This window comes from Genypterus blacodes, unplaced genomic scaffold, assembly GCF_046128005.1.
Source record: "Genypterus blacodes isolate CSIRO-AG114 ecotype Tasmania unplaced genomic scaffold, CSIRO-AGI_Gbla_v1 ptg000012l_1, whole genome shotgun sequence".
Taxonomy (NCBI): Eukaryota; Metazoa; Chordata; class Actinopteri; order Ophidiiformes; family Ophidiidae; genus Genypterus; species Genypterus blacodes.
The window spans coordinates 1,780,482-1,806,156 of record NW_027466826.1 but is presented as its reverse complement, the minus strand read 5'-3'; the positions used below and the strand labels follow the sequence as shown (position 1 = coordinate 1,806,156).

General features: G+C 41.8%; 4 protein-coding genes across 5 annotated transcripts in view; 2 read left to right on the top strand and 2 right to left on the bottom strand.

Moving 5' to 3' along the window:
* Positions 1-902: 902 nt before the first annotated feature.
* Positions 903-5,359, bottom strand: spast (spastin). Its single transcript, XM_076166110.1, has 16 exons — positions 5,036-5,359; positions 4,851-4,934; positions 4,695-4,778; positions 3,999-4,165; positions 3,754-3,887; positions 3,549-3,642; positions 3,379-3,453; positions 3,171-3,242; positions 3,005-3,080; positions 2,790-2,881; positions 2,447-2,526; positions 2,320-2,362; positions 2,113-2,192; positions 1,954-2,024; positions 1,817-1,857; positions 903-1,715 (listed from the first exon to the last, which is right to left on the bottom strand). Exons 1-16 carry the CDS (start codon positions 5,151-5,153, stop codon positions 1,590-1,592), a joined length of 1,437 nt encoding a protein of 478 aa, XP_076022225.1. The 5' UTR covers positions 5,154-5,359; the 3' UTR covers positions 903-1,589.
* An 849-nt stretch (positions 5,360-6,208) lies between these two features.
* memo1 (mediator of cell motility 1) lies at positions 6,209-12,978 on the top strand. The gene is made up of 9 exons (XM_076165377.1): positions 6,209-6,692; positions 8,081-8,162; positions 8,274-8,342; positions 8,496-8,608; positions 9,613-9,724; positions 10,195-10,337; positions 10,482-10,558; positions 10,895-10,999; positions 11,578-12,978. Exons 1-9 carry the CDS (start codon positions 6,632-6,634, stop codon positions 11,707-11,709), a joined length of 894 nt encoding a protein of 297 aa, XP_076021492.1. The 5' UTR covers positions 6,209-6,631; the 3' UTR covers positions 11,710-12,978.
* Positions 12,979-16,421: 3,443 nt separating this feature from the next.
* On the bottom strand, positions 16,422-20,056 carry mkks (MKKS centrosomal shuttling protein). The gene is made up of 4 exons (XM_076166643.1): positions 18,897-20,056; positions 18,411-18,592; positions 18,183-18,293; positions 16,422-18,081 (listed from the first exon to the last, which is right to left on the bottom strand). The coding sequence occupies exons 1-4, from the start codon at positions 19,879-19,881 to the stop codon at positions 17,653-17,655; spliced, it is 1,707 nt and encodes a 568-aa protein (XP_076022758.1). The 5' UTR covers positions 19,882-20,056; the 3' UTR covers positions 16,422-17,652.
* Positions 19,712-25,675, top strand: part of slx4ip (SLX4 interacting protein) — a 27,777-nt gene continuing 21,813 nt past the window's right edge. Inside the window, exons 1-2 of one of the 2 annotated variants that reach the window (XM_076166657.1) lie at positions 19,712-19,762; positions 20,861-20,911. In XM_076166657.1, the coding sequence (XP_076022772.1) occupies positions 19,733-19,762; positions 20,861-20,911 (81 nt within the window). In that variant the 5' untranslated portion in view covers positions 19,712-19,732. Of the gene's footprint in view, positions 19,763-20,347; positions 20,435-20,860; positions 20,912-25,675 lie in introns of those variants that run through there. The other variant, XM_076166667.1, reaches the window with a different exon arrangement.

Genomic DNA, 25,675 nt, shown 5'->3' with positions numbered 1-25,675 from the left:
CTGTAAACATCTGCAGGAGTGGACGGTGCAGCCTGCAGGCCGCAGAAACCACAGCAACACCAACCGCTGACCAAGGGGAGGAATGAAGTTGGATTTAGTGGGATGAATTTTTAGTAAAATGGTTTGCAGTAAAATTCAGATCAAGGTCTATAACTGACAACTAGCATTTACTGACAGCTGTCGACCCCTGCGCCGCCTCAGCCAGTAGCCTTGTTATTAGATGTTGGATGGTTATGAGGTCTTGACCGGAGCTGCATCATGTAACTCCAGTCATCAACACTGTGACCTTTCCTCCAAAGCTCTTGTAGCCACATGTGCGTACATGTACATGCTGAGGCTCCTTCAACGCTCCACTCAGCTCTGTCCTTCACTCAGCAAACCGCAACACGGATTTTAATTTCATTAAGAGCAATTTAGTGCATTCCAAACTTCTGTGGTTTGAGGCTAAATATCATGTTCATTTTAGATGTAGCTTCAGGCCACTACAGAACAGGTAAGTATGCAGGTAAAAACAGAACAGAAGCACCATATATACAGTAAGTAATCTGTGTTTTAATGCCAAGTAAAAAGAGATGTGAATATTAGAGTAAATACCTCTACCAAGTCTGAACAAGCCAAAACAAAAATTGTCTTTCATATATTTTTTTTTTTACAACTGATCACTCACTTTCAGGGAATTATTTCTCCTTCTTCCTCTGAACTTGAACTTCTAGGAGAACCAGACACATGGAGGCGAACGTAGATGCGCATCAGAATAAGAGAACCAGGGTAAGCATGGGGCTTTGAACCCATACAGGACCTTCATGCAATGCTGCACAAAGAAAGAAATGGCCGTAATACTCCCTCATATTGATCATCTATTGTCTATCATTGGCCTTATATGCATGATCTCTGACACCAAACACCGGAGAAAATGTTTGATTTATTTATTGCTGCACGAGGGAAGAAGCAACCATTACAGTTGCTCTCGAAGAAATATTATTTGGCTGAGTGTCAAAAAAGTTGGACAATCAGGAATATAAACATTCAAATAAAAGTACAAATTATTCAACACAAAACAAGTACAGTACATTAACACACCATTCCAAAACTATCCCATGACTCATTTTTTAATGATTATCACTGTGGTATATGTAATACACTGATAACACTTGGCGATCAATCCAAAACCATCAACATGAAATTAGCAAATCAGTGGCAGTGGCAATGCAAATAGTCAACCAGGCTACTTTGATTTTTAGAGAAACCTGCTGCTCTCTGGTGGTAAACATGCAGAGCTGCACCGGCATTGGGAAGGGAAGAACAGATGTTGGGTTTTCATGTAGAAAGATAGTGCTTGAGATGCATATATAATGCATAGTGTGTTCAAGAGACACAGACAATTTTCAGTAGTTAACAATCCTTCCCATAAAACAGGAAATTATGATATATAAATATGTAAGGCTCAACAATCGTGTATATATTTTTTCATCCCCCATTGTGTGCCTCAGTATTAATGAAGCCTAGAAGTCGCAGGAGAAAGACAAAGGAGCCAGAGTGTTATTTTTTTGTCATGTTTTTTGTCATTTTTTGTGCATGGAGTGTCAACTTCAAAATACTGTTGTGTCACCAAAATCTTTGTTCCATTTGGTGTACAGCTGAAGGGTCAGGGGACTAACACTGGGCTTTATGCGCTTCAGGGCGTCCTCAAAGTCTTTCACCTTGATGTTTCTCATCTGTAAGTACACAAAATAGTGTAACTACACAGGAAAATAGTACCGCATTAAAAGTTAAAGGGCCAGGATGGAGATATCAGTGATGAATGTGAGTGCTTTACCTCACTGGCAGACATTCTTCTGACTTCATCAGGCCCCAACTCTAAAACAAGAGTCCATTCACACATTAATAATAAAGCATATAAAAAAAAAGGAATCTGTCAATTGACTAGATGATAATATGTGAATGGGGTCTTACCTCTGATTGGCCCGAGTGCAGCATCTTTGGCTAATGATGTAAGATCACTTCCTGAATACCCTGCAGTCAATCTGTGAAGTTACACATCCAGGAATGAACATATAAAGAAACAGAATAATGACTATGTAATGAATAGATTCCATGTAAATGTGAGCTCACTTTGCTAGGTTGGACAAATCCTTTTGGCTCAGCGGATTCCCGTGTTTTCCCAAAAGGTTTTGGAGCAGCGTCAGCCTTGTCTGGATAGATTGACAGTTATATGTTAGAATTTAGTGAAGGGGAAACAGACTCAGAATCACCATAGTGTCACCAAAGACACTCAGCGTGATAAACTGTAACAATGGCTACAGTGCATACTTTAAGTACCTGTTCATCTGGCAAGGCCACGTAAACCCTTTTAGCAAAGCGCCTGTATGAACAACAGAAGAATCAACAATCTCAGAAAACTACAAACGCGTCACACTTGTACTATATATAGAGCTGCACGTTGTACCTCAGCACTGCTTCGTCGAGCTCCTGAGGCCTGTTGGTCGCCCCCATGACCAGCACTCTGTGATCCCCTCCTGACTGCACCTGAGACCAAACAGAACGACTGTTACATCAACATGAGCTGACATAGCACTGGCTTCATTTACGGCAAGGCAATTTCATTTCTATAGCACATTTCATACACAGGAAAAACCAAAGCACTTTACAATAAAAGCAAGAAAACACATCTATAAAAATACATACAAGATAACATTTTAAGAGATAAGAACATCCTTAAATAAAACATACACGCGTAAATAAACATATCGAAGTGAAGGGACTGCTGCTGCTGCTGCTGCTGCTCTTACCCCGTCAAACTCCACCAGGAACTCGGTTTTTAACCTGCGAGAGGCGTCGTGTTCTCCCTCCCTCCGCTCACAAAGCAAGCTGTCCACTTCATCTGCAAGTGGCACAGGACCAAAGTGAACTTATTTCATACATTGAGACTCATTTTGCTCAAAATAACTCTGATATAGGCTGAGAAGTCATTAAAATGTTATTCTTTACGGAGAGGAATACAGACCAATAAAGATGACCGATGGCTCCAACTCCCTGGCAACTGCAAACAAGGCTCGAACGAGCTTCTCGCCCTCTCCCAACTGCAAATCCAGATGACAGGGAACATTTTTAGGGAACAATGACTATGTTGGGCTACACAGTAAATGTAGAATAACATGGAGCCCACTTACATATTTAGAGGTCAAACTGGCAGCGCTGATGTTGAAGAAGGTAGCATTTGACTCTGCTGCAACTGCTTTGGCCTAAGGAGAGGCAAAGATGACTGTGGTTGACAACTGATGAAGACCGAAGAAGTTTATATGGAAACTGTGTGCAATTTACACAGCAGGTTTATCTGTTTGATTCTATGTGTTGCGTTGGACTGAATTCTTCACTCACCAACATGGTTTTCCCATTTCCAGGAGGGCCAAATAAAAGCAAACCACGAGCTGGAGCTCTCAGGCCAGTAAAGAGCTTTACAGCAAAATGTTCAAAGACAAACACAAATATTAAATCTATACCTAAACACGGGAAATTGTAATAATAAAAAAATGATGTTGACTAGTTACCTCAGGTCTTAAGGCAGGAAGGATGACAATCTCTTGGAGTGCTTGCTTGGCCAGGTATTGTCCTGCGATATCGCCGAAGGATACAGATATGCCACTGTAATGAATAAACACAGAAAAGCTACTTTCACTACTGCTTAGGTTTTCATATTTGCAGTTGAAGCGCAACAAAACGGGTACATTCTTTAATAGCCTCCTTCATAAATACCTGTCAACCACTTCATTCAGAATCAAGTTGGCCAGCTTGCTGTCCACATTCTTAAAGTTTTTCAACTCTCGCTTTTGGGGCACTTTAGCAGCTGCAGGTTTCCCATTTGGACCTCTTACTGGCCGTGGAGTCACCTTAGAGTGAGACAAACAAGACCATCCTGAAAACAGCTCACACCATCACCAGAGACTAACATTTTGGTAGAAAATTTTGCTCAACAACTGAAAGTATTTCTTTTAAATCACCTTTATGTCGCTGGGCCTAGATGGGGCTCTAACACAAGTAGAGGGCCTGAAGTTAGTGGAAACACCGCCCCCTGCTGGTTGGCTTTTGGGAACAGGCTTTGGCTGGGGGAGAGTGTGACTTGGGGCCCTCAGGGAAGCGCTCCTCCTTTTAGATGCCAGTGTTGCCTCTGTGTAATGACAACAGCATTGGTTTTGAGGAGCCAAGTTTAGCTTATGCGATGACATCATTTTTGAAAACCTTATATGTACAGTCCAGGAGTGATGCTATGCTTGAAGCAGATTAGTGACTTTTCCAAGCATACGAATTGCAACGGGATGTGTTGATTTCCCCCTTCAACATGCCAAACATTTATTACTACGACAACTTGTCATATCACACATGTATTCAGAACATGACTCCATATGAAATGGACCTGTCAATCTGACAATCAGTCACAGTGGCATGGTCAGAGACTAAGCAGATATACATTTATTGATGTGCTTATTACTTTATTTCTCGTAGTAAATCAAAGTCAGTAATTAGCATTTATAAATAGACAGTTATTATTATCACAGCATTAAAACAACACTTGCCATACAGTGATCAAAGGGCAACATTTTTACCTTCTTTTTTTCTTTTTTTTTTTAATAATCAAGAAAGCTTTAACTTCAATCAGTACATACCAGGTTTGAAGTTGTGGGACAGTGGTGACTTACCTAAAAGGGCAAGCCTCTCTTTTGCCATAGTCAGATTGTTGACCATTTTATCTTGAAGTCTCTTTGCCCGATTGTAATGTTCTCCTATGAACACAAAATGGAGTAAAGAGCATGTCCACACAGCACTTCAATTATACGGCGATGTCTGTTTATCACCTTGTGCTTCTATTTCCACTGCGATTCCCTTTCCTAGCTCGGCAATGCCTTTCTTGTACCACAGTACAGCCGCTTCCTTTTCCCCTGTCATCACACACACAGAGGTTGGGGTTCATGACAGGCTGTCACACAACACAACACAACACAACACGTAATTCAATCACTCGTGAAAACATTAAACAAACCTGTATCATCTTCGTCGATCCTTAACGCCTTGGATATATACTCAAACGCCTGTTTATGGTAGTTTTTGATAACTTCGCTGTTGTCTTTGGGTTGACTTGTTTCTATGCTGGCCGACATTACTCTCTCGTCAGTTGTCTCTTCTTTGCTCGCAGCTGAAACACAACTCAGTTACGAACACACGATACGGTGCAAAATATATTTTAAATCGCATTCATAGCCGTTCGGGCCGTAGTGTGTAGTTCATATGCGAGGTTTTCGCTAAAGAGACAATAATTCTGTAGGCTCATCACAACACAGACACATCCACCGCTAGCTTCCGGTTTCTAATCAGAGAGTATACAATTGAAGAGAGGAGTACCGTACTACCATAGCTAGTTTAGCTCCGCCAGCACCTTCAAATTAATGACACAATTGCAATCCCTAGTCTCAATAGAAACGTGAAACGTTTCCATTAAGTCCCTGTCCAGTTGCTTTTTATTATAAAACGATTTTTATTATTTTACTGGGTAACGAAATGCCACTATGTTAACAAAGGTAAGTTGTGTTACCATTTCAACGACATTACCCATGAGGCTTTTATGATGAGTCAATGCCAATAGGCCATGGGATGTGTAGTTGTTAAACGCTAAGCTAATAATGGTTGGTTTTTTATTTCCTCGTTCATCAGACGTAAATAAAAGTTAAAGTTATAGAGGTATCGTTCACTTTCATAAAAAAAAATTGCAAACATGAAAAGAGAAAATAGGCTGCTGGACGTTTTTACAGAAAGAAATCAGCTTGTTATCAATATTAGTGCCCTGATATGTAGAATCAGGTAGAATCTCAATATCTTTTCCACAAATAAAAATATGAACAAAACCAAAATCAACAACCACGTCCTCATTCTTAGACAGTATTCTCACGTAGAAATAATTACACCAGGATATAAAGTCATCAACCATACGGCCATGTTCCACCTTTTCGTTAGATAAGTATGACTGAATATATTTAAATAGAGCTATGATTAAAAGTCTGACATGCATGGTTCGTTTTCTCATTTGTACGGCGTGTACTTGTAAAGAGATATCATATTGGTAATACGGGATTTTTCCACCAATCGTATTACGGTGGCGAACCAAACAGCCAATCAGCGCCCTCTGTGTCATTCGGAATCGCTCCAGACGTACCCCTTACCTGCCTCGAAAGACAAGCCTATAATCCATAGATAGATCGACTTTCCGGCAGTTTTTACGTCTGTTACAGCGTTACTGACAACCTCAGTAAAGACGAACCAAACTTGGTTGTGATTCTTTCCATTTTGCGCATTCAACGCTTTTGTGTGTCGTGCCTTTGCAAACTTGCTGATATATCTCCAGGAGGGCTAACTAGGCTAACGTTAGCTCCAGCTGCTAACTCAGTGTCACCGGTAACAACACAAGCTGACACACAGTAAAGCTCGCTAGCCAACTCGTCCACCCCGAATTGTCCTTTGTCTCTACTCTAGCTAGCGGACTACTTCCCCCCTCACTGGGCTACCTGACACCAGCTCTTTAGGTTTCATTTTATTCACCGGACAAGTGTTCAATTGAACCAAGATAGGCGGCTTGGGAACCAAGATGTCGAACCGAGTGGTGTGCAGAGAAGCAAGTCACGCCGGCAGCTGGTACTCTGCTTCGGGTAACTGTCAACACCACTGCATCTTATGCTAGCTAGCTGTTTTTTTGTTTGTCTTCCAGTCGTTTTTGTTATGGCTTTGAATGTCGTCTCTTGAGATGTGTAATGTACTGTCAGTAAATTGTCGTTTGTTTGTCAAAGCAGACGGTGTCAGCTATCGTAAGGGCTGTAGTCGATGGAAAGTAGGCTAGCTGACGTCTAGCTCGGTATTGACCGTCTCATCTGTTATCTTATTTGCTGCATGATTGGACGGACCTTATTCGACAGTTTTAGTCGATTATTTCTAATCAAAAGCCACAACATTTTTTTGCCAAGCAGTCTCAGTTAAGCAACTTTCGACTCGCTAACTTGGCTATTATGATAGAACTTCCTTGACCTACTAGATCAGCTGTCAATGGCAATAATCGACATTAACACTGCCTGCAGTCTGGGACTCTTAAAGTGAAGATGCTGGTGTTTGTGACAGTGATTCGTTGGTGTTAAATTCTGCAATGTTCCCTGTCGTGAAACAAAGGACTGGGCAGGGCAGCAAACTGAAGGTTCGTGTTGCACCCCCCTCCCCCATTTTACCAGGGAGCTGCTTGTGTCATTATTAAACCCAGCGAACTCGTCTGTTTACCCGTTTGAGCCGTTTCACTGTAATCTTAGTTTCCTCGGAATATGCTGCGTATATTTAACAGGCACACTACTTATGTATGTTGAATACAACAACATGAATGTCAATAACCTGCATGTATAGGCAGTAGATTCAGGCACGTCCCTGCTAAACTGTAGGAATTTGTGCCTTATATGTTTTATTGAATTGGATTTAAATTAGCAGCTGTTGACGTGACAGCTGCACAGAGAAAGGGAGTTGGTTCCAGTTCAACACCTAATTTTCCAGTATATTGAACTGTGGGTATTGATGAGTTATGTTCTCGTGCTTGTATCCAAACACAGTATGTTTTGCTCTATGTTGAGTGATGAAGGGTTTACTGTAGGCCTGGTTGAGAGATTAACAAGAGCTTCATTATGAGACCGTAAAATGTGATTTTATCTGTAAAGTCATCAGGGGAGGATGTGTTGAAGCACATTGTAGTTCATTTGCATTTCTTATCCAACATAACATTCCCTTTGAGTACAGGCTAAATGAGCCGTTGCTGCTACAATTGGACACACCAGGGTGCTATACAGTGTTATGTTATTGATCCATACAGAACACAATGTTACCGCTTTTATTTATCTGTTAAAACCTATTGAAGAGACTGTTTTTTTTTAAATCATTTGCTTGCTGTCGCACTCAGGCAAGCCCTGCAAGGAGGAGGAGAGAGAGCAGTAAGGGTTCATTGCTTGCGTAAGGAGTGAGATTGCTCCCCATTCTTATATTATTTGTTGTACTTCTGCCTTCCCAGGATCCCAGCTGAATGCACAACTAGACGGCTGGCTGTCGCAAGCACAGTCTACAATCAGACCTGCTAGAGCCATCATAGCACCGTAAGCACACACACACCATCAACCCGCAGCAGAATATGATCTTAACACGTCAAATGGTTATTATTTATGTCCTGCAATTGCATTCTAAGTTTGACACGTTCTTGTCTGCAGGCATGCTGGGTATACTTACTGTGGTGCCTGTGCAGCACATGCCTACAAGCAGGTTGATCCTTCTGTCACGTAAGTCACCTGTAGTGTCTTATTTGTTACATATGTACTGTCTTTTAAGTTTTCTCCACAGAGTGTATGCGTGTTAATGTAGATACCAGTGTAAAGTATTGCTGTTGCACCTTTTTAAAAGGGAGTAAGTGATGAAGTCCTGTTGTCCTTCAGTCGTAGGGTGTTCATCTTGGGACCTTCACACCATGTGCCCCTCTCCCGCTGTGCCCTGTCATCTGCAGAAATCTATAGAACACCCCTCTATGACCTGAGAATTGACCAGAAGGGTATCCACTATTTCTTTTGTTAAATTGTGATTTTTTTTTTGTCAAATTCTGTTTTTGTGTGCTTGCCGTAGTCACATACGTTAACAACACAATGATCACACCAGTTAACACCCGTGCGACTTTCGTACGTATTTTTATAAGCACAAACAACTGGCAAACATAACTACAGCTTTGATTGCCCTATAAGTTTAATCAAGCTTAGAATGTGTTTCAGTCCTGTTGCTGTGTTTAATGCAAAGGGACACAAGAGATCATCAGTCATTCTGTGTAGAGATGACCCCAAAAACAAGTTGTTTTTCCCTCCTTAATGTCATAGCTGCCAATATTGAGTGTGAGTATAAAGGCTAAGACAGGAATTAGAGAGTGGCACTTTAGCCCCGGCACGCACAGTCTGGTAATTAAAATGGAAGTTGAAACATATATTAGCATTTTCCTAGGTGTGATGCATCTGTAAAATGTCACAGAGAGTGAGACAAAGTGCCTCTGTTTGCGTCTGTCACCGCCTCGATCTGTCGGTGTGCATCATTAGTTTAACTTACCGGCTGCTGTTGAATTCCTTGTTCTCTTTTTGTTATGTGACTCACTTTCAATTGTGTGCGTTATGATTTCATTCCAGTCTATTGAAAAGCACAAGGAGACAGCATAGTACACGCTGCAGAACTGAGTACTTTAAACTAAGTAGTCTAATTTGATTTAGATGTATCCAAACTGAGAGAGTCGGCTAAATCCTACCAAAGTAATAGTTTTCCTAGACTGTCATAACCACAGGTGCCAGTTTCACTATACAGACCCCAATCAGATTTGGAATATAATACACTTTCTGTCTTTCTCTCAGGCCTACACAATTCCCAGATTTATAAATGATGAGGTTCTGTGCAGTTAGCCACTTACCAAGATGCCCACTTGAAATGAGTATTGCAAAAAAAGCTCAAAAACTTACTCATTCAATAGAGATGGTTATTGTAATGCGCACTTTTAAAACGAATCCTGCCTTTGCTTTACAGTTTACGCTGACCTCTGGAAAACTGGGATGTTTGAGCGAATGACTCTGCAGATAGATGAAGAGGAGCACAGTATTGAAATGCACTTGCCTTACACTGCTAAAGCCATGGAGAGGTAAGAGGCAAAGGATCGGTATTAACTGAACTGCAGAACTGAAAGACAAAAGTCCAGGCAAGAGACGACCATTTCCGATCAATCTTTTCATAACCTGTCTGTGCGTAACCCAAATCACATTGGTGCAGTGGCACAGAAGTGTGAAATGCATTATTGATGGAGCCATCTGTTCGATTGGCAGGAGTCAGGGGTTTGATCTTGGTTTGAAAAGCAGGGATCAGGTACTTTTGAAGGGAGTCTTAATTGGCTTCATTCATCCAAGTTCAGCTGTAACATTCGCTATTGACTGATAATGAAGACCGTGTGTGCTAATATATGGTGCGAAAGGTAGACTCACCTTTTTAATGAAGTATCCTTCTGCACATCTCTGGTCTTAATGAAGTGTTTCTAATTAACCACAGCAGCAGAGGATTTTTTAACACTTGCTCCTCAAGCACTTGAGTCAATACTTTGATTTCTGTCTTGTGCAGCCACAAAGACGAGTTTAGCATCGTCCCCGTGCTCGTGGGAGCCCTGAGCGAGAGTAAGGAACAGGAGTACGGAAAACTGCTCAGCAAGTATCTGGCAGACCCTTCCAACCTTTTCATCATCTCGTCAGACTTTTGCCACTGGGGTAGGTTCTGACAAATGCGATGGCATTCATTATCTGGATGATTCATATAAAAATGGAGCCTGAGCTCAAGACAGTTTGTCTGAAAATGTCACAATCATCGCCATTGTATCCAGCCTTATACTGATGCCCATTTTTTGCTTGAAGGTCAGCGGTTCCGCTACACATACTATGATGAATCTCAAGGAGAGATCTATAGGTCTATTGAGCATCTTGATAAAATGGTAAGCAGCTGTAGTACAATTTGTCATCGTCATGAAGCTTATTTTTCTTGAACTCAGTATTTATACTGATACTGGATCTTTGGGGCTGTCTCCCCCCCCCCCCCACCCCCTCCAGAGTTTTATTATTATATCATGTTCCTTGTATGATTTGCTGTAGAGAACACTCAAGAAACAGGGCTGTCTAACAAATAGAATGTATATGAGACCTACAAAAAGAAGCCCTCCCTATGTGTCAGAACACATAATTATCATCAAAAATAGTCCTGGCATGAAATGGTAGTTATTCTCTCTCCAAGACATGATAGAACCTTCATGATTTTCCTCATGTTTGTGAAGGGGATGGGCATTATAGAGCAGTTGGATCCCATGACTTTCACCAACTACCTGAAGAAATACCACAACACCATCTGCGGGCGTCACCCCATTGGAGTGCTGCTAAATGTGAGTAGGATCTTTCACACAGAGAGGCGTTGGTATGAAGAGAAATTCCCCGCATGTTTCCTTTGGAAGACAGAGCGAGATGAGCAGAATCATATTGTAGTGCTTTAGTTTTAGTTTTTTAGTCAATCTTGTTTCTTTTTTGTGTGGCATTCTATTATTTCTTCACATTTTAGTTCAAATTTGGACGTTTTATTTTCTCTGTGGTCTTTTTTGTTGTCATTTTTTCATCTGTGGGGTCTTTTTTTTTTTTTTTAGCTTAATTATTAGCTTTTCCATAGTAGATTGTGATTTCATAATATTGTCCGATTTTCAGATATTTCATCATTGTTTATTATCAGTGATCACCACATTCTAGTTAACAATAACGTCATGTTAATGTCTTGTTTGTTGTTAACAAAAACTAATTGTCATGATTTTTGTTGACAAAGTTAAAACCGGGTCCAAGTCATTGTCAGTCAAGTGAAGTGATTCATACAAAGCTTTATCATACAATCATTCGCTGGCGTGGTACAACTCAGCCCAAAGGTGTGAAAGGCCCGTAACACTCGTTGACTAACGTATACGTCACTGTTTTGCAGGCTGTGGCTGAGCTGAGGAAGGCTGGTATAGAAATGAACTTCACTTTCCTAAACTACGCCCAGTCAAGCGAGTGCAGGAAATGGGAGGACAGCTCTGTGAGTTACGCTGCTGGGGCGCTAGTCGTTCATTGAGGGCGACTTTTGCAGGGGCCGCCGCCGCTGCAGCAGCAGCGCCTCGCCCTATCTATCGCCATAACGTGACCCAGACACCCTCCCTGTCACTCCACCCCCAAGTTATTCCCACTTTCTACAGGAAGGACCTAGACACTCAAAGCCTATACTGTCTCCTTCCCATCTCTCTCTCCCTCAGCCCTCCTTCCCTTTCCCACTCTCCTCTCAGTTTGAAGTGTGTATCAGAGCTTTTGGTTGAGTCTTTCTTGCTTGAAGTGCAGTTTTGAGCAAATGGTTATTAGTGAGAGGAGGCGTATTTTTTATTTTGAGTAAGCATTGGGAGGGGGGGGGGGGCTTTTGTTTGGGATCATACAAGGACTGTAGCTGTGCTTTTAGGGCCTTTTAGGGCCTTTGTTTACAACACGTTCGAGTTGTAATAGTACGATCTTTACATCTGGACCCAATCTGTGTTCATGTAATTTGCCCCAGAAAAGGATTGAAAATAAAAGCTGCAGATGCGAAATGCAAGCATATATTAATGTTGCCAGAGAGAAAAAAAAGATGAATGTTTTGACTGAATGCTTCAAGCTACATGCGACTCAAACTAAAATAGTGTCATAGGTAATACTACTACTGCTCAGCATATGTTGTAGTTGCTAACAAAGGGCTGCACCCAAGAAAGATGACTAACCCCTTATTGTAATAAACCAAAAACATATAAGCCTCATATTAGTCTATGAAATATGATCTTTTCATAAGTTATCTTTTTTTTTTCCCCTCGCCTATTTGTTATAGTTTTTATTAGCGTTAGTAAGTAGCATTTAGTGAAACGGTGAGGCAGTACATTTGAACTAAATCAGTGCTGTCTGATTTATACAACAAAGCCATCGACATGGGTTGCCCAATAAATTAGCGTCAGCAATACTGCTCCTAGATTGTTGTTATCCCTTGTAGCATTATAGATAGGCTTTTGCCATGGTCAGACTGCAGTTGATGCTACAGAAATGAACTCAGTGCTTGGTATAGTACGAAAATACTCATAACCACTGACACCTCTCGTCTTTGTTTACACTGCCACCTTGAATCTCTGTAGTTATCTACCTTTACATTTAGTCATTTGGCACGACTGGTTACACTTGTTTAAGAGACAGTTGTTTAAGAGCTGACACGTTACAAAGTTATAGGAAGGATTGAGGTCTTAAAGTTTTAAAAAGTTTCTAAAAGCTGTATGTGTGTGAAGATTCTGCAATGATTTTACTTAAACATTACTATTGAGTCAATAAAAATATATGATTGATGAGTTTATGATTAATTCCAAAAAAGTAAACGAGGATCCCCTAAAAGTGGAGCACATAAATAACTGACTACTATTGCTTCCTGCTGTTTTCCCCTCCATTTTCTGATTGGACTTTTTTTTCATGTGTCGGATCTGTCTGATCTTGGGGAACACTATCTAGCATGTGAAAACAACGGGAGGTTTTTTATGGTTGCATATGCCGTGGAAAGTCTGGAAAATTGACCTCCACAATGCCATGGAGGTGTTCAGATCAGTTCCTCTTTACGAAAGGAGAGCTTTCATTCTTTTCGTCCGTACACATTTTTATTTGCAGAGCGTTTACAGAGGATTAACAGTTAGCTCCTCAGCTGGAAAACCATTGCTGCTTTTGTTTTCACATGCTGAACAGTGCTAACCAAGATCAATGAAATGATTTCACTCTATGAAAATTCCCCTTTCAATGTGGAATGTTAAATGTCAACTAGTATACTCCTGCTACCTGAAATGTATGTTTTCATAGATGAACAAATTGCATATACAAAGTTAAATTCATTCACGGTGGCAGTATAAATATAGACTTTAGTCGATATTAAGGATACAAAGCCTATTGTTTGAACTCTTATGAGTCGTCAATGTCGGTTGAATTCAAGCATTCCCCCGTTGAGATGAAGGTGTCACACGCTGGATATCAGGCATGACACGCCATGAGAGGTGTCAAAGTTGCAGTATCTGGTTGAACAAAGCTGGAACCCAACCAACAGATCAATTCCCCAATTCACTTAACCCGTGAAGTTTATTTAAGGGAAACCAGTAAAGCATGACACACTGTGCTATTGTGCCTTTGATCACTTGCACATATACATATAAAGTGTTTTCTCACTTTTAGTCTTTTTTTTTGTAGGATGTGTATCTTTAGTTGTTTTTGTTCTACCATGTGTACCCCTACCCTTGTTTGGTGCCTGACATCTCCAGTTCACCCAGCAGTCCCAAGAGTATGTCACCTGTCCCCCCCGCCCCCGGCCCCCAACCTGGTAGTCTGAAATGGCACCAACTGTTATCTTCTTTCTCCAGCAGGGAGTGGTGTTCTTTAGTCCACCTCACCTCATTCCTGTAGAGAGACAAAAGGCTGAACCTCAACACTGTTCCATTTTCTGTTTATGGATTTCTGTTTGTCTTTTAGAAATGTTATTTTGTATTATTATTTTTTTGCCTAGAGAATGGGAACGTAAACCTCACAAATCTATAAAAAAAAAAAAAAAAAAAAAAAAAAAAATTCACTTTACTACTCCCTTAATGGAGTTTTATAATCTCAGGTTCCACTGATAAAGCATCCCAACATGCTCTTCAGATAAGGCCGAGGATTCATGTTACAAAACAAGTAAAATGTACTGAAAAGCACGTCTGCTCTGGTGTCTTGTTCTTCAAGGTTTTGCAATCACAGATAATTACTTTCTCACAATGTGCTAGCTTTATGTAATATGTTGGATCTGCCTCCAAAACTGAAAAACGATAATAAGCAAATTTATTTTTAGCACTGCAGCATATGAATCATGGCCTGTTTCATCCTAAACCGAGCATTACTCTGATCTCCAAGCATTTATGTTAAGAATTCTGTAGTTTACGACACAGTGCTGCATAAATACAGGCTTCTAGTATGTATTATAACAATATTACAGTTCTGCAAAGGTCCACTATAAGACTTCGGTGGAAAATGACCGTGTGGTCATGGGGACGCAATAGGACGGTTTATGTACGAGACTCTAGAGGTACACCATACAATCCAGACCTGTGTGTCTTTTGATAGTTGTACATCACCAACATTCATCTGTTGTCACTGGATTTATACATCAACTATTATTACGTAATTTACCATAAAGTCTCAAAATGGATAGGTTTTGTTTTTAAGGACTTTTGGGGGTTTGATCTAGGTAGAGGGTTTGATCTATAGTACACATCAAAAGATTTCACATACATACTGATATACAACCTGGACAAGTACTTAATCTGAAGGAATGACTAATTTGTTTGATACCTTGATTAAATTTTGCACACATTTAAACAGACTTTTAGTAACATTAGTAATTGCCAGTGTTAAGAGGCGGTGTAGCACATGTACAACCAGCTGGAATTTTTGGTCCTGCTATAAAATTGAAGGCAATAGTACAAAAGGTGTGAAAGCTGTTGCTGGCACGTTGAGCGTGATGATTTTAGTCATTCCTCTTCATAAGGACCAGGGCTGATCTCTAAACATCTCACTTGTTCATAATACTCTTGGATGGAATTACTGGAATTGCTGTTAATTACTGAAATACTGAAATACTGGAATTACTCATTCTCCACTTTTCAGAAGAATGCAACACACACACACACACCAACCTCATAGCATTTGCAAATTCTGCAATTAATATCAGCGTGTGTATTCCAGCCTGGAGGGGTAACCATAACCTCACGTCTGAAATGTTTGTGTCCGAGCTGTGGGGAGAACTCTCATGTCTCAGCAGGCTGACTCACCTCACCTCTCTCTGCTGTGGCGAGGATTCAATCGCTCTCTCTGTCTTACACTGATGCTTCACTTAATTTAACAAGAGGAGGAGAGGCAGTTGTCGCCCTTATTGACGCCGCATAGGGCACCACAGTATTTGGTCAACTATCTCAGCAGTAGGAGGATCCTGGCAGGATCGGCGCACTTGTACCGCCACAGGAAAGGCCGAACTGTCCTTTGGTCGCCACATGGGACTCTCCACCAGCGAAGAAGGTGCTGGCTAGATTAACATGGTTCCTCTATGAGATGCCAGCTCTCCTGCTCCCTTTACTGTTGTTGCTCACCCCACACCCCACACAATCCCTCCAGTATTGGAAGACACCTCCTGCTCATGACCCTTTGGACACACTACTTGCAAAGGTAAACACAGAGACAGAGGCTTGTTAATGTTGGTGGGTGGCCATTTATGTCTGTAAAGAAGAGCAAATGCACTTTTAAGATGTGTAAGAATTATCAAAGAACAAGATGTTTACAGGTTAGAATAGATTCCCACTGATTGAGGATACAACCGACTATACAAGTACCAAACCTGTTAGGGGGGGGCGCGGTGCGGGATCGGCAGAGGAGCGATATGAATAAGTACTGCCTCAGGTAAATGAATGAGGCGATATTTCTTCGTCTCGCTGCAGGAGAATGAGCGTCCAAAGCTGCAACGGGGACGAGTATCTTTTTGTTTTGGCTTATTGGGATATTGGCATTTTGTTAAAAGATAAGTGGATTCCTGTTTAGATTCTTGCTGTGTGTGACCTGCTTCAAGCAGTCTGTTTAAAATATTATTTTTTTACTTGTGTGCTCATTGTCACCATAGTAGCTTTGGTGAGTTGCTCAGTTAATGGCGGTCAGTATAATTGTCACATGACTTACCAATATTGCTCAAAGCTACAAAGGCTTTGATTCCATTTCTTTTCATCTTTTGACAAAACATACCCTGCACCATTATTTGATATGGACAGACTGCAGATGAGAACTTTCCTGGAATCAGCAGCTGAATACAAATCTAGGAACCTGCCCCTTTGCCATTAAACATTGAAAATTTGTACTCATTTCATATCAAAAGTTTATTCTTTTTCACAATCAAGACAGCATAATAAATATGGTATGTACAGTATATGATGGACAGCATAATCTGCTTGCTTTGCTTGTTGTGTACAAACTACAATGAAACACATTCATGAAAGGTAATTAGTGACTTAGTTGTGTAGATTGTGCAATGCCATAATGAAAAATAACATGCACACAGTACAACAACATGATTTATGTCTCTCCAGGCATTATCCAAGTTGTATACAACATCAGAGTACATAGACAGCAGGAGCACCTCAGGTACAAGGATACATAGCCCAGCTGGCTTGTTGGGAGTCATCTCCCTGATCAGACTGTTAGATAACGTTTGGAATGTGGCATACAGTACAACAAACTGTGGAAACTTACCGCCGGCAATGTGCTGGCAGTTTTTCAGTTGCAACCTTTCAGCTCCCCCAACTGCCGAGGCTACTACAGTACAGCTGTGGTAGTTTGTTATTAAAAGTCTGTTAAATTGTTCCCCAAAAGTAGTTGAATACTCTTGTCTTAAAGTCTGCAAATGTGTAAAACACTTCTAACCACAGATCAACCTGGAGGTCCTTTAAAATCTACAAGAAAATATTTACTTGCTACAGTTGCCAACTCATGTTGATCTCTGGGTAGTGGCCAAAGGAGCAAGATTATGGATAAAAGCAGATGACTTGAGCCTCTTCCACATGGTGCCAGGGTTCACCCTTAGAAATGAAGGGTGAGGAGCTCCGGCATGAGGAGGCAGTTCAAGAGTAGAACTTCTGCTCCTTTGCAGTGAAAGCCACCAGCTGAGGTGGTTCAGGCATCAAATCAGTTCCCTACTGACATTTTCCAGATATGCTGAACTGGGAGGCGACCCAGAATACGCTGGAAGGGTTACGTATCCCATCTGGCCTGGGAAGAGCTGGAGGTCATGACCAGGGAGAGGAAAACACCTAAGCTACTTTGTGTATGTGCTGCCCTCCAGCCTTAAGCCAGATGCAGTAAACTGTAGACCTCTCAATTTGAACACATTCTGAGTTGTCCAACACAGCTGTAACCAATCACATTACAAATAGCAAATATCTCATCTCAACCTGAATTACACATTTTGCTAGTTCACATCTTGAATCATATATCGGATATCCAGTGCAATATTAGCAGTTTCCACTGCAACTTCCAAAGCATTGAGCTTGGCTAAGAAGGAGTCCAGCACACAAGGCTGTGCAGCTGTATTTGTACACAGGTTTGCAGGGGAGAATTCTGGGTATTTAGTGTTTAAGTAAGTCCATCTTTCCTTCGGACCACCCTGCGCTAGCCCACAGCCACAGCAACCCAAGCCGTCCTTCCTCTGTTCTACCGACACATCTGCAGGTAGAGTCCAGTGATGACCATGAGTCAGGTTGAGAAGTGAATTCCCACCATCGTGCTCCAGTGCCTCAGCCACAGACTCCAGAGAGCGACAGAATGCCTCCACACCAAGGAGGTACTCTGTCTGTGAGCACCTTAACACCGATGCTGCCTCTGTGACTTCACTTGCACTCTAAGGATGAAAATATAGCAAAGTAAGACGATTTCATGACTTTGGCCTTAACTTTGCTGAAGATTTGTCAAACAGAACTTTTTAAAACCACAGTATCTGACCTTGTATCTGATGTAAGACGCTAAATGGGTTTCAGTGCACCCGCCTCCAAGTAGAGCAGAAGGTTCCCTCAGGATGAGCCTCAACACATGTTCTGTCTTCTGGTATGCCACCTTCAACAGTTGGACAAACAGGGATTTTAACAAATCAATTATTTTGCATCCCACTGAAGCTGTAAGTTGCACGTTTATCCATTTATACGATAACAGCCTCTGCACATTGTAGCTCACCTTCAGTTCACTTAACATTGTCTCATTCCTGTGGCAGATGATCATTGTGCAGATCACTGGCTCTTCCACGGGACATAAATGCAGCATCATCTTGGCTCCGAAATGCCTGATGCTGAGGTTTCTCACCTGCCCATAGGCCTTGGATGGGATCTTTGTGTGTAGTGTGGCCACAGGTTGAGCACCTGTACACAGACGTGAAGAGATATTGGACAAAACAGGTACTCATACACATGTAATAGGACAGTACAAGATGTATTCTGGACTACATGTACATCCAGTAGAATGAAAAGCTCTATGAAAGTCACTTGAACACACAATTCAGTGATATGAGTCATAAATGTTGAAAACGTTCTTCTTAAATTTTCTCTTAAGTAGTTGAGCTTTCTTATTTCAAAATTTCACATGGACATCATACACACATACAGTATATACTCTCTATATTTCTCACGTTTGCGCTGGTGGACCATCAGACGTTAAGAGGCTCACCTGTCAGCTTAGCAAGTGGCTCCATGAGAGAGATGCCCAGTCGCTCTATCACCATGACATTGTGACGCCTCAGGTATTGCTGCAGGACTGGGTGGATGACCTTCTGGCAGACAAAGAGCTTCACCTCGTCTTCCACCACCTGTTTCCCGAGCTCAAGGAGCCGATCCAGGATCTCCAACTCTGGGTGTGAACCCAGATGCACCTCAATTATCCCGTCTCCTAGTTCGGAAAGGTCCCCGGCAAGAGATGCACTAAACAACACCATCAGTAGAGGATCAGAGTGCACAGTCTCTAATTTGATTGGGTAAAAGTCATCAGCCATGTCTACCAGCATCCCTGGCAACACTGCAGAGTCCAGCACAGACTGGCTCTCAATGGAGACCGTCAGTATCTTGCCAAGGTTGACTTGACCTGGACTATTACAGGGAATTGACAACACAAATGCCTGCACAGCTAGTTTGCTGATGTGCAGGGCCTCTGCCTCAGTCAGCACACATGCTGGTTTACTGCAGATGACACTGCGAGCTAATGTGATCAAGTTCTGGCTGCTGCAAAAATCCAGCTTCACCTTACAACCACAGTCTTCTCGGTGAAGGTAAGTGATGCACTGACCCAGCAAATGCTTGTTTACTCCAATAGCCACACTTCTTCTGAGATCAGACTGCTTCGCTTGGTGTATTAAATTCAAACAAAATATGGCAGCGAATAAACCGCAGTCACTGAAACGACAAACATGGTTGAGAATGGACGTTTTTATGAGATTGATAATAGGCTGTGAGGAGGAAATGTTAGAAAGCAGAAGTGAGGAGGTCGTGGTGGTCACAACATGGCCCCCTATGTTGTTGTGGACTTGCTTCAGCCTGCCGGTAGGTCCAAAACACGATTTGAGGAGCTGCATCAGTAATTTAAGCTTGATACCAATATCGACGTTGTCCAGGGGTAAATCCGTGCACACAGCTGGAGATTTCTTGACGAGTCGAGACATGACGACAGCCGTAAAAACAGGCAACACGGGTTTACGTTAGCGGCGTACGATTTGAGACCGAAAGTCCCCTAAAGCCACAGTTACCTTTTGATGTTTGACGATAATAATACTGTTTCAACTGCCCCCCTTTCTCTCTTTAGGAGAATTACGACAGACATGACAAGCCTTTCCCGATCTCAAGTTGAGCATTTATTTGACACGGGTTAGATATTGAGGGCCATAGCGTTGCCTGATCATAACAAACTAAATTAAACAGGTATTGTTTTACGATTTGACACATTGACCAATTGACAATAGTCAATGATTCCATGAAGTATTTACCGGTGCGAAGAGAAATATGATGGAAAGATACAACTCGTTTATTTGAAATCGCAATTTTTATACAGGCAATTTACTACGCAAACTCGTTACTATGGTGTTGGTGAAAGCGTGGGGTCCTCTGGGGTCCTATGGAGCGACACTCTCGCGAGACTTTACGAACTTGATGCTAGTTTGACAGGAAAAAAACACTCAAACATTACTTTTTATGCACAGCTCGTTATTCTGCTTCAATGTAAGTTTATTTTACGTTTTCACTGATTCTACTCAAATTCTATCTTCTTAAAGTTGAAGCTCCTATTTACAATTGCTTGTTTCATAGCTGTGTGTTATGACGTCAAGTATCCTGTAGCCTCAGACGTTCAAACCTGTTGGCGGCAGGAAATCTAGACTTAAACTAAGTCAGTGGTTCTCAAACTTTTTCTTTCGCGCCCCCCTTTTATAGATCATATGTTTTTCAGCATAAACTACAATGTTATTGCAATGTTACCTTAGACTCGACTTAGGTAATTATTGTATGCTACTATGGTAGGTGCCTTGATAGTGTTGAAGGTGTTAAACAAAGTCTAATTAATGTGACGTTAGTAATGTATGATGGTTAGAAAGCTAGGTGAGGCTAGATTGTGTGATTAATGTTTGTTTGATCATGTTTTTGTTTCAGAGAAATCTGCCTGCTGCCATGACTGTAGCTCCTCTCAAGATTACCATCAAGGTGAGTGAATGAGTTAAACACACAGTATGCAGATCATTGTAGCGCAGTGTTGCCCAGTGTCATCTGCAACATCTGTAACATGTGTAGTCTTACATATGTCTCGGCTCCTTCTGAAAAAGAGAGATTGTCTGAAGTTGGGCAGTTTGGGTACAATTGGTTCAATTGTTTGAATTAACACAATAACTTTTACAGTATATCCAGGTATAATTGCAAATTAATTTGGCAAATATTGAAGAAAATCACAAATTTGCAGCGTGTGACTGTTTTGACCACATTCTTTATGTAATATGTAATATATGTATTGTTAATGATTAAAGGATTCACATTTATCATTACTCTCCCAGCTCTATTTTCCTTTAATTACTTCACATTCCACAGGATATTCTCAGTCATATGATATTTCTATATGATACTAAGTAGAGCTTAAGTAATAACATCATAATTTGCATTTCAGCTATTGTGAACATACTTTAGTTTCTTTCTTTTTCCAAACGGCTGCATCAGCTATGAGCTACAGAAGGCTTTGTATGTGCTTATAATGTTATACAATTATTAATTTTAAATGATGCATTATTCTTACATTGTGTTATAAGTGTCGCTTCATTGTTATAGTTCAGCTTCCACCTGCAGTTCATACATTGCCCGCTAGGGGGAAGTATATGTCCATATATTGACGGTCTTTTCTTTGACGCTGACATATTTGATCATCCGTTGGAATAGGTTGTTTACAGTTTCAGGTCACCTTTTGTAAATCTCGTGACGGACTGTCTCCCTGAATGGCTTTTGTTAATGGACACAGGCAAAGCAAACGTATTCTATTAAAAAGCCAAGCTGTTCATCCTCAGTCTGATGCTTTGTCAGGAATAATACACATCAGATGTTTTTGTTAAGTGCAGAGGAAGCTGGTGGTCTCTACTTTTGTTGATGTTTCATTTATTGAGAGTTTTGGACGAGAGCCACAGACATTTGCACTGATCTCTCACATCCTCTATAATGCCATGTGTGCCTAGTTGACCAGATATTGCATTCACTCCCTTTATTTGTTTCATATGCATGCCTGCATACAGGCCACCCCACCACCCCCTTGGCTGGTTGTGGGAGAGAAAAAAACCCTGGAGGTTCACAAAAGGTTCCTTCCCACTGGGCACATAATGATACTGTTGTGATACACTGCCTGAGAAAATGCAGTGAGTCTCTTCTGTGCTTAACCAACTAACCACAAACACGTATGTTAGAAGGGATCGGTCCAAACAATAGCATTCAAGGCGCTACCCTGGTTTCCTCTTTCACAAAACAAACAACGCAACCGCCATGTTTCTTTAATGAATGAATAAACATAAGGACGAAAGATCAGTACAGAGAGTTTGTTTTAACAAAGACATGTAGCAAACTCTATTTACGAGGGCGCTCAAAGTGAAAGCTTTATGAACAGAATTATGAATTAGGTTCTTGGACTCGACATGTCCTGTTTAGTAGGCTGTTCAGTGCTGTGTTTTATGATCCTGTCTCCTCACATGTTTTCAAAGGAGCTCCCTCCCTGGCCTGCGGAGCTGCAGGAGGTGCTGGTATGCTCCTTCTTAAATGGGCTTAGACTATAGTGACCTGCCACTTTTCAGACCTCCACAAAAGAGCCTGCAGGCTACAGCCCGAGATTGACTTGAAGCACTTGCTGTCTGCCCGGACATTACTGCAATCTGCCTTCTATTAGCAAGATGCTCTGCTGACTTTTCCGAACCACCTAATGTAGTAGGTTGACACGGAGACCAAAGTGTTTTTCAGAATAAGAAGTTTGAAGTATCACAGAGCCGTTTAATGTCAGAGGTTTATGTGCTGTTTAGTGTTGTCACTCTATAGATGAGCTCATATCTGACCACACATCGAGCCACTGTTCAAACTCATAACAGTCAAACTCTAAACATTTTGACACATTCCAATTTAGTGAATCCCTCACAAGAGAAAATGGCAGGGATTAAATAAACGTCCTCTTTCATCTCGGCGTTGCTCTTCGGAAACCCCAATGGCGAAAAAAACATTCTCAGCTTGCTATTTTTGACAATCTACCAATTCTCAAGGTTGCGTCTGCTTGAGTTTTGTTTAGCTGTGTGTTACTAGGAGATATTCCTGTCTGTTCTTGCTGCTGGAATTCCTTTCCTGGGTTGTGTCTCTTTATATCATCAAATAAAGAGGATTCAGGTGAGCTAACATTCACCTGAATGAAGGGAGCTTTGCACACAAAACACTTCCGCACACTGTCTGTAAGTAATATTGGGCTCAGGGATAATCACATGCTCTGGAGTCTCAAAGTTCAGTATCTGGCACAGTTTAAAGTATTGGAAAAGGGAATTGTCTTTTCTTTTTTTTTCTTTTTTCATTAGGGGAAACCCAGGTGACTCACAGCAGACAGAGAGCAACAGAAATCTGGGAATGAGGCAAATAAAGCCTGAGAGCAAGACTGTCACACCCACAGATCTGAAGAGCTCCCCTAGGGTTTTTTTTTTTTTTTTTTTCGCAGACTGCAGAAAGAAAGAGAGAGTTAGAAAACGAGAGACAAAGGGGGGAGAGAGAGAGAGAGAGAGAGAGAGAGAGATGCAAGTTTTATTGAGTGAGACCGCATCTGCTGCCCCTTCTCTCCCAATGTAAACATCTGCGGCTGGTTAGTGTTAGCCTCTGAGCTAAGTGCAGGCCGAGAAGGTCTGGTTCTTATACGGCGCGATAGCAATGGCAAAGGGCAGCGAGGTGGGGAGGCGGGTAAAGCCGCTTGTAGAGTTTGGGCCCAGTGCCCAACTTGGAGCAGCGCAGGAGGGAGGATGGAGAGTATAGGCTCTGGGAGAGAGATAAGAGAAGGTAGAGTGTGTTTTGGGAACTGAGAGTGATATAGACCAGAGCCCCCGAAAGACCAGAAAAGGGAAAGGAGCTGTCAGTGTGTATGAGTCCGTTTCTGCTTACTTATGGAGAGAAAATGTAATAGGATTGTCTGGAAGATGAGCTGTGGACTGTTTTATGCCTCGGCTGTTTTCTAATGTTTTTGTCTGCGGGTCTTGGTTATCAGATTGGCCTGTGCGTGGATTTGGGATAGAGAAGTTGAGCTTAGCCCGCAGGAAGACAGCTCCATTCATCCGGTGTGTGACAACGCACAAAAGATGGCACAAAAGGGGTTGGTCTTACGTAGCACTCCTTGCCGCCTCTCATTCAGCAATCCGGCTCCGTTCATAACTCTAAAAAGGCCTCCGCAAGGCCGAGAACAATGCATCACTGGCCCACTTTAGCGTGCTTGAAAAGAGCGACTTCCTGTGGAACTTGGCCCATTATCAATCCTTCTTTCTAACAACGTAATTTCCTCGAATGTGTCAAAGCAGAGTAAATAAAATAGGTTTAGCTCATGAATTTGATGGATGGATTGGTGGGGGTTAATATAATCCTGTAGCAGCCTTCTTATTATGCTGAGGCAGGGAATCACAGATGGAGCCATGTGTGCTACAGTATATACTCTGATGTTACAACGTTTGGAGACCATTTTAACGATCTTCACGCCGCTGAGGGGAGATTAGATTCTTGCGGTGAAGGTTGTTAGATTTGTAAGGGGAGAGCGGAGGGGTGGGGGGGAGGGTACATCGGCACATAGAGGTCACAGGTCATGGCAAAGTTCACCTTCGAGACCCAATGGTCACTCTTTGTGCGGCGAGATGACAAATTTAAACCACATGACGCGATTGTCGTCAGAGCCTTTGTGCGAAATTAGATTCTGCATCCCCCCCCCTATTTTTTTGTCTCTGCTCATCCAGTCGGACACGATCCGGCACACTCAGCATAAATATCCTTTGCGAAACGCTCAGACAGCTGCACTTTAAACACAGCAACCCGCACTCAACGTTTGACACTTTGAGGTGAAAGTTGTGCCTCCAGTTAATCAGCAATGTTGCCAGCGAGATTAATTGTTTTCTCATTAGTGCGATTGGGTTAATTTGCATTCCAGGCAAACTCCCCCCCCCCCCCCCTTCTCCTCCTCCTCTCCTCCTCCTCCCCTCCTCCTCTTTTCTGAGAAACCCAGGGAATCACATGTTGTTTTTGCGTGAGGGACAGACCACTGTTTATCATTACTGTCCAGTTCTCAGTCGAGTCTTGTCTGCTACACTAATGCGATAGAAGGAAGCTAGTCTGAGATTCGCTGGTTGTCTGGCCTTCAGCCCAAAGCACAGACTTAATCAGAAGCTCACAAACCACTTTAGGGGCACTCGCTGCGCTGTACTCTGTACCTCCTTCATTGCTTAATATTGAACCAAATGAACCGTATGTCTTTCCTTAGACTTTGTATTGACTTGTGTACATAGAAGCCATGTACTCCTAAAGACATTCTGTAGTTCCAGCCAGGAATTCTTTAAGATATGTATTCAGTATTGTAGTATTAATCATCAATCTTACATTATCCCCTGTCAATTCTTTTAAACATACTGTAATGTATTATTGACTGCAGTATATTGTTCATAACGGCAGGATTCCTACAAAGCCATTGTTAGACTATAAAGGCAAAAACTAAAAAAACAGGACCCCTACCCAAAACAGGTCCGGTCTCTGTCAAGTCCAGTCGTAAGACGCCAGTATGGGACTCGACCACCAGTCGATCTCTTACTGCGTGATTGACAGGGTCGAGCCCTACGCTTCTATGCTTTCCCACACACTGGTAATTGTTGAAAGCAGTCAGCTGAGGCCACCGGTCAAGCGTGAACTGACATGAGACAAAGGGCAGCGGACGAGAGAATGCTGATC

What these genes read in the sequence shown, in the direction of transcription:
- spast (XM_076166110.1), bottom strand. Translation starts at nt 5,153, where the DNA reads ATGTCGGCCAGCATAGAAACAAGTCAACCCAAAGACAACAGCGAAGTT. An exon ending in GATCGACGAAGATGATACAG is followed by an intron (nt 4,935 to 5,035) that starts GTTTGTTTAATG and finishes GTGTGATGACAG; the next exon opens with GGGAAAAGGAAGCGGCTGTA. An exon ending in AGTGGAAATAGAAGCACAAG is followed by an intron (nt 4,779 to 4,850) that starts GTGATAAACAGA and finishes TTGTGTTCATAG; the next exon opens with GAGAACATTACAATCGGGCA.
- memo1 (XM_076165377.1), top strand. Translation starts at nt 6,632, where the DNA reads ATGTCGAACCGAGTGGTGTGCAGAGAAGCAAGTCACGCCGGCAGCTGG. An exon ending in CAGGTTGATCCTTCTGTCAC is followed by an intron (nt 8,343 to 8,495) that starts GTAAGTCACCTG and finishes GTTGTCCTTCAG; the next exon opens with TCGTAGGGTGTTCATCTTGG. An exon ending in ACTGCTAAAGCCATGGAGAG is followed by an intron (nt 9,725 to 10,194) that starts GTAAGAGGCAAA and finishes TGTCTTGTGCAG; the next exon opens with CCACAAAGACGAGTTTAGCA.
- mkks (XM_076166643.1), bottom strand. Translation starts at nt 19,881, where the DNA reads ATGTCTCGACTCGTCAAGAAATCTCCAGCTGTGTGCACGGATTTACCC. An exon ending in GCCACTTGCTAAGCTGACAG is followed by an intron (nt 18,593 to 18,896) that starts GTGAGCCTCTTA and finishes GTCTGTGTACAG; the next exon opens with GTGCTCAACCTGTGGCCACA. An exon ending in CAATGTTAAGTGAACTGAAG is followed by an intron (nt 18,294 to 18,410) that starts GTGAGCTACAAT and finishes CAACTGTTGAAG; the next exon opens with GTGGCATACCAGAAGACAGA.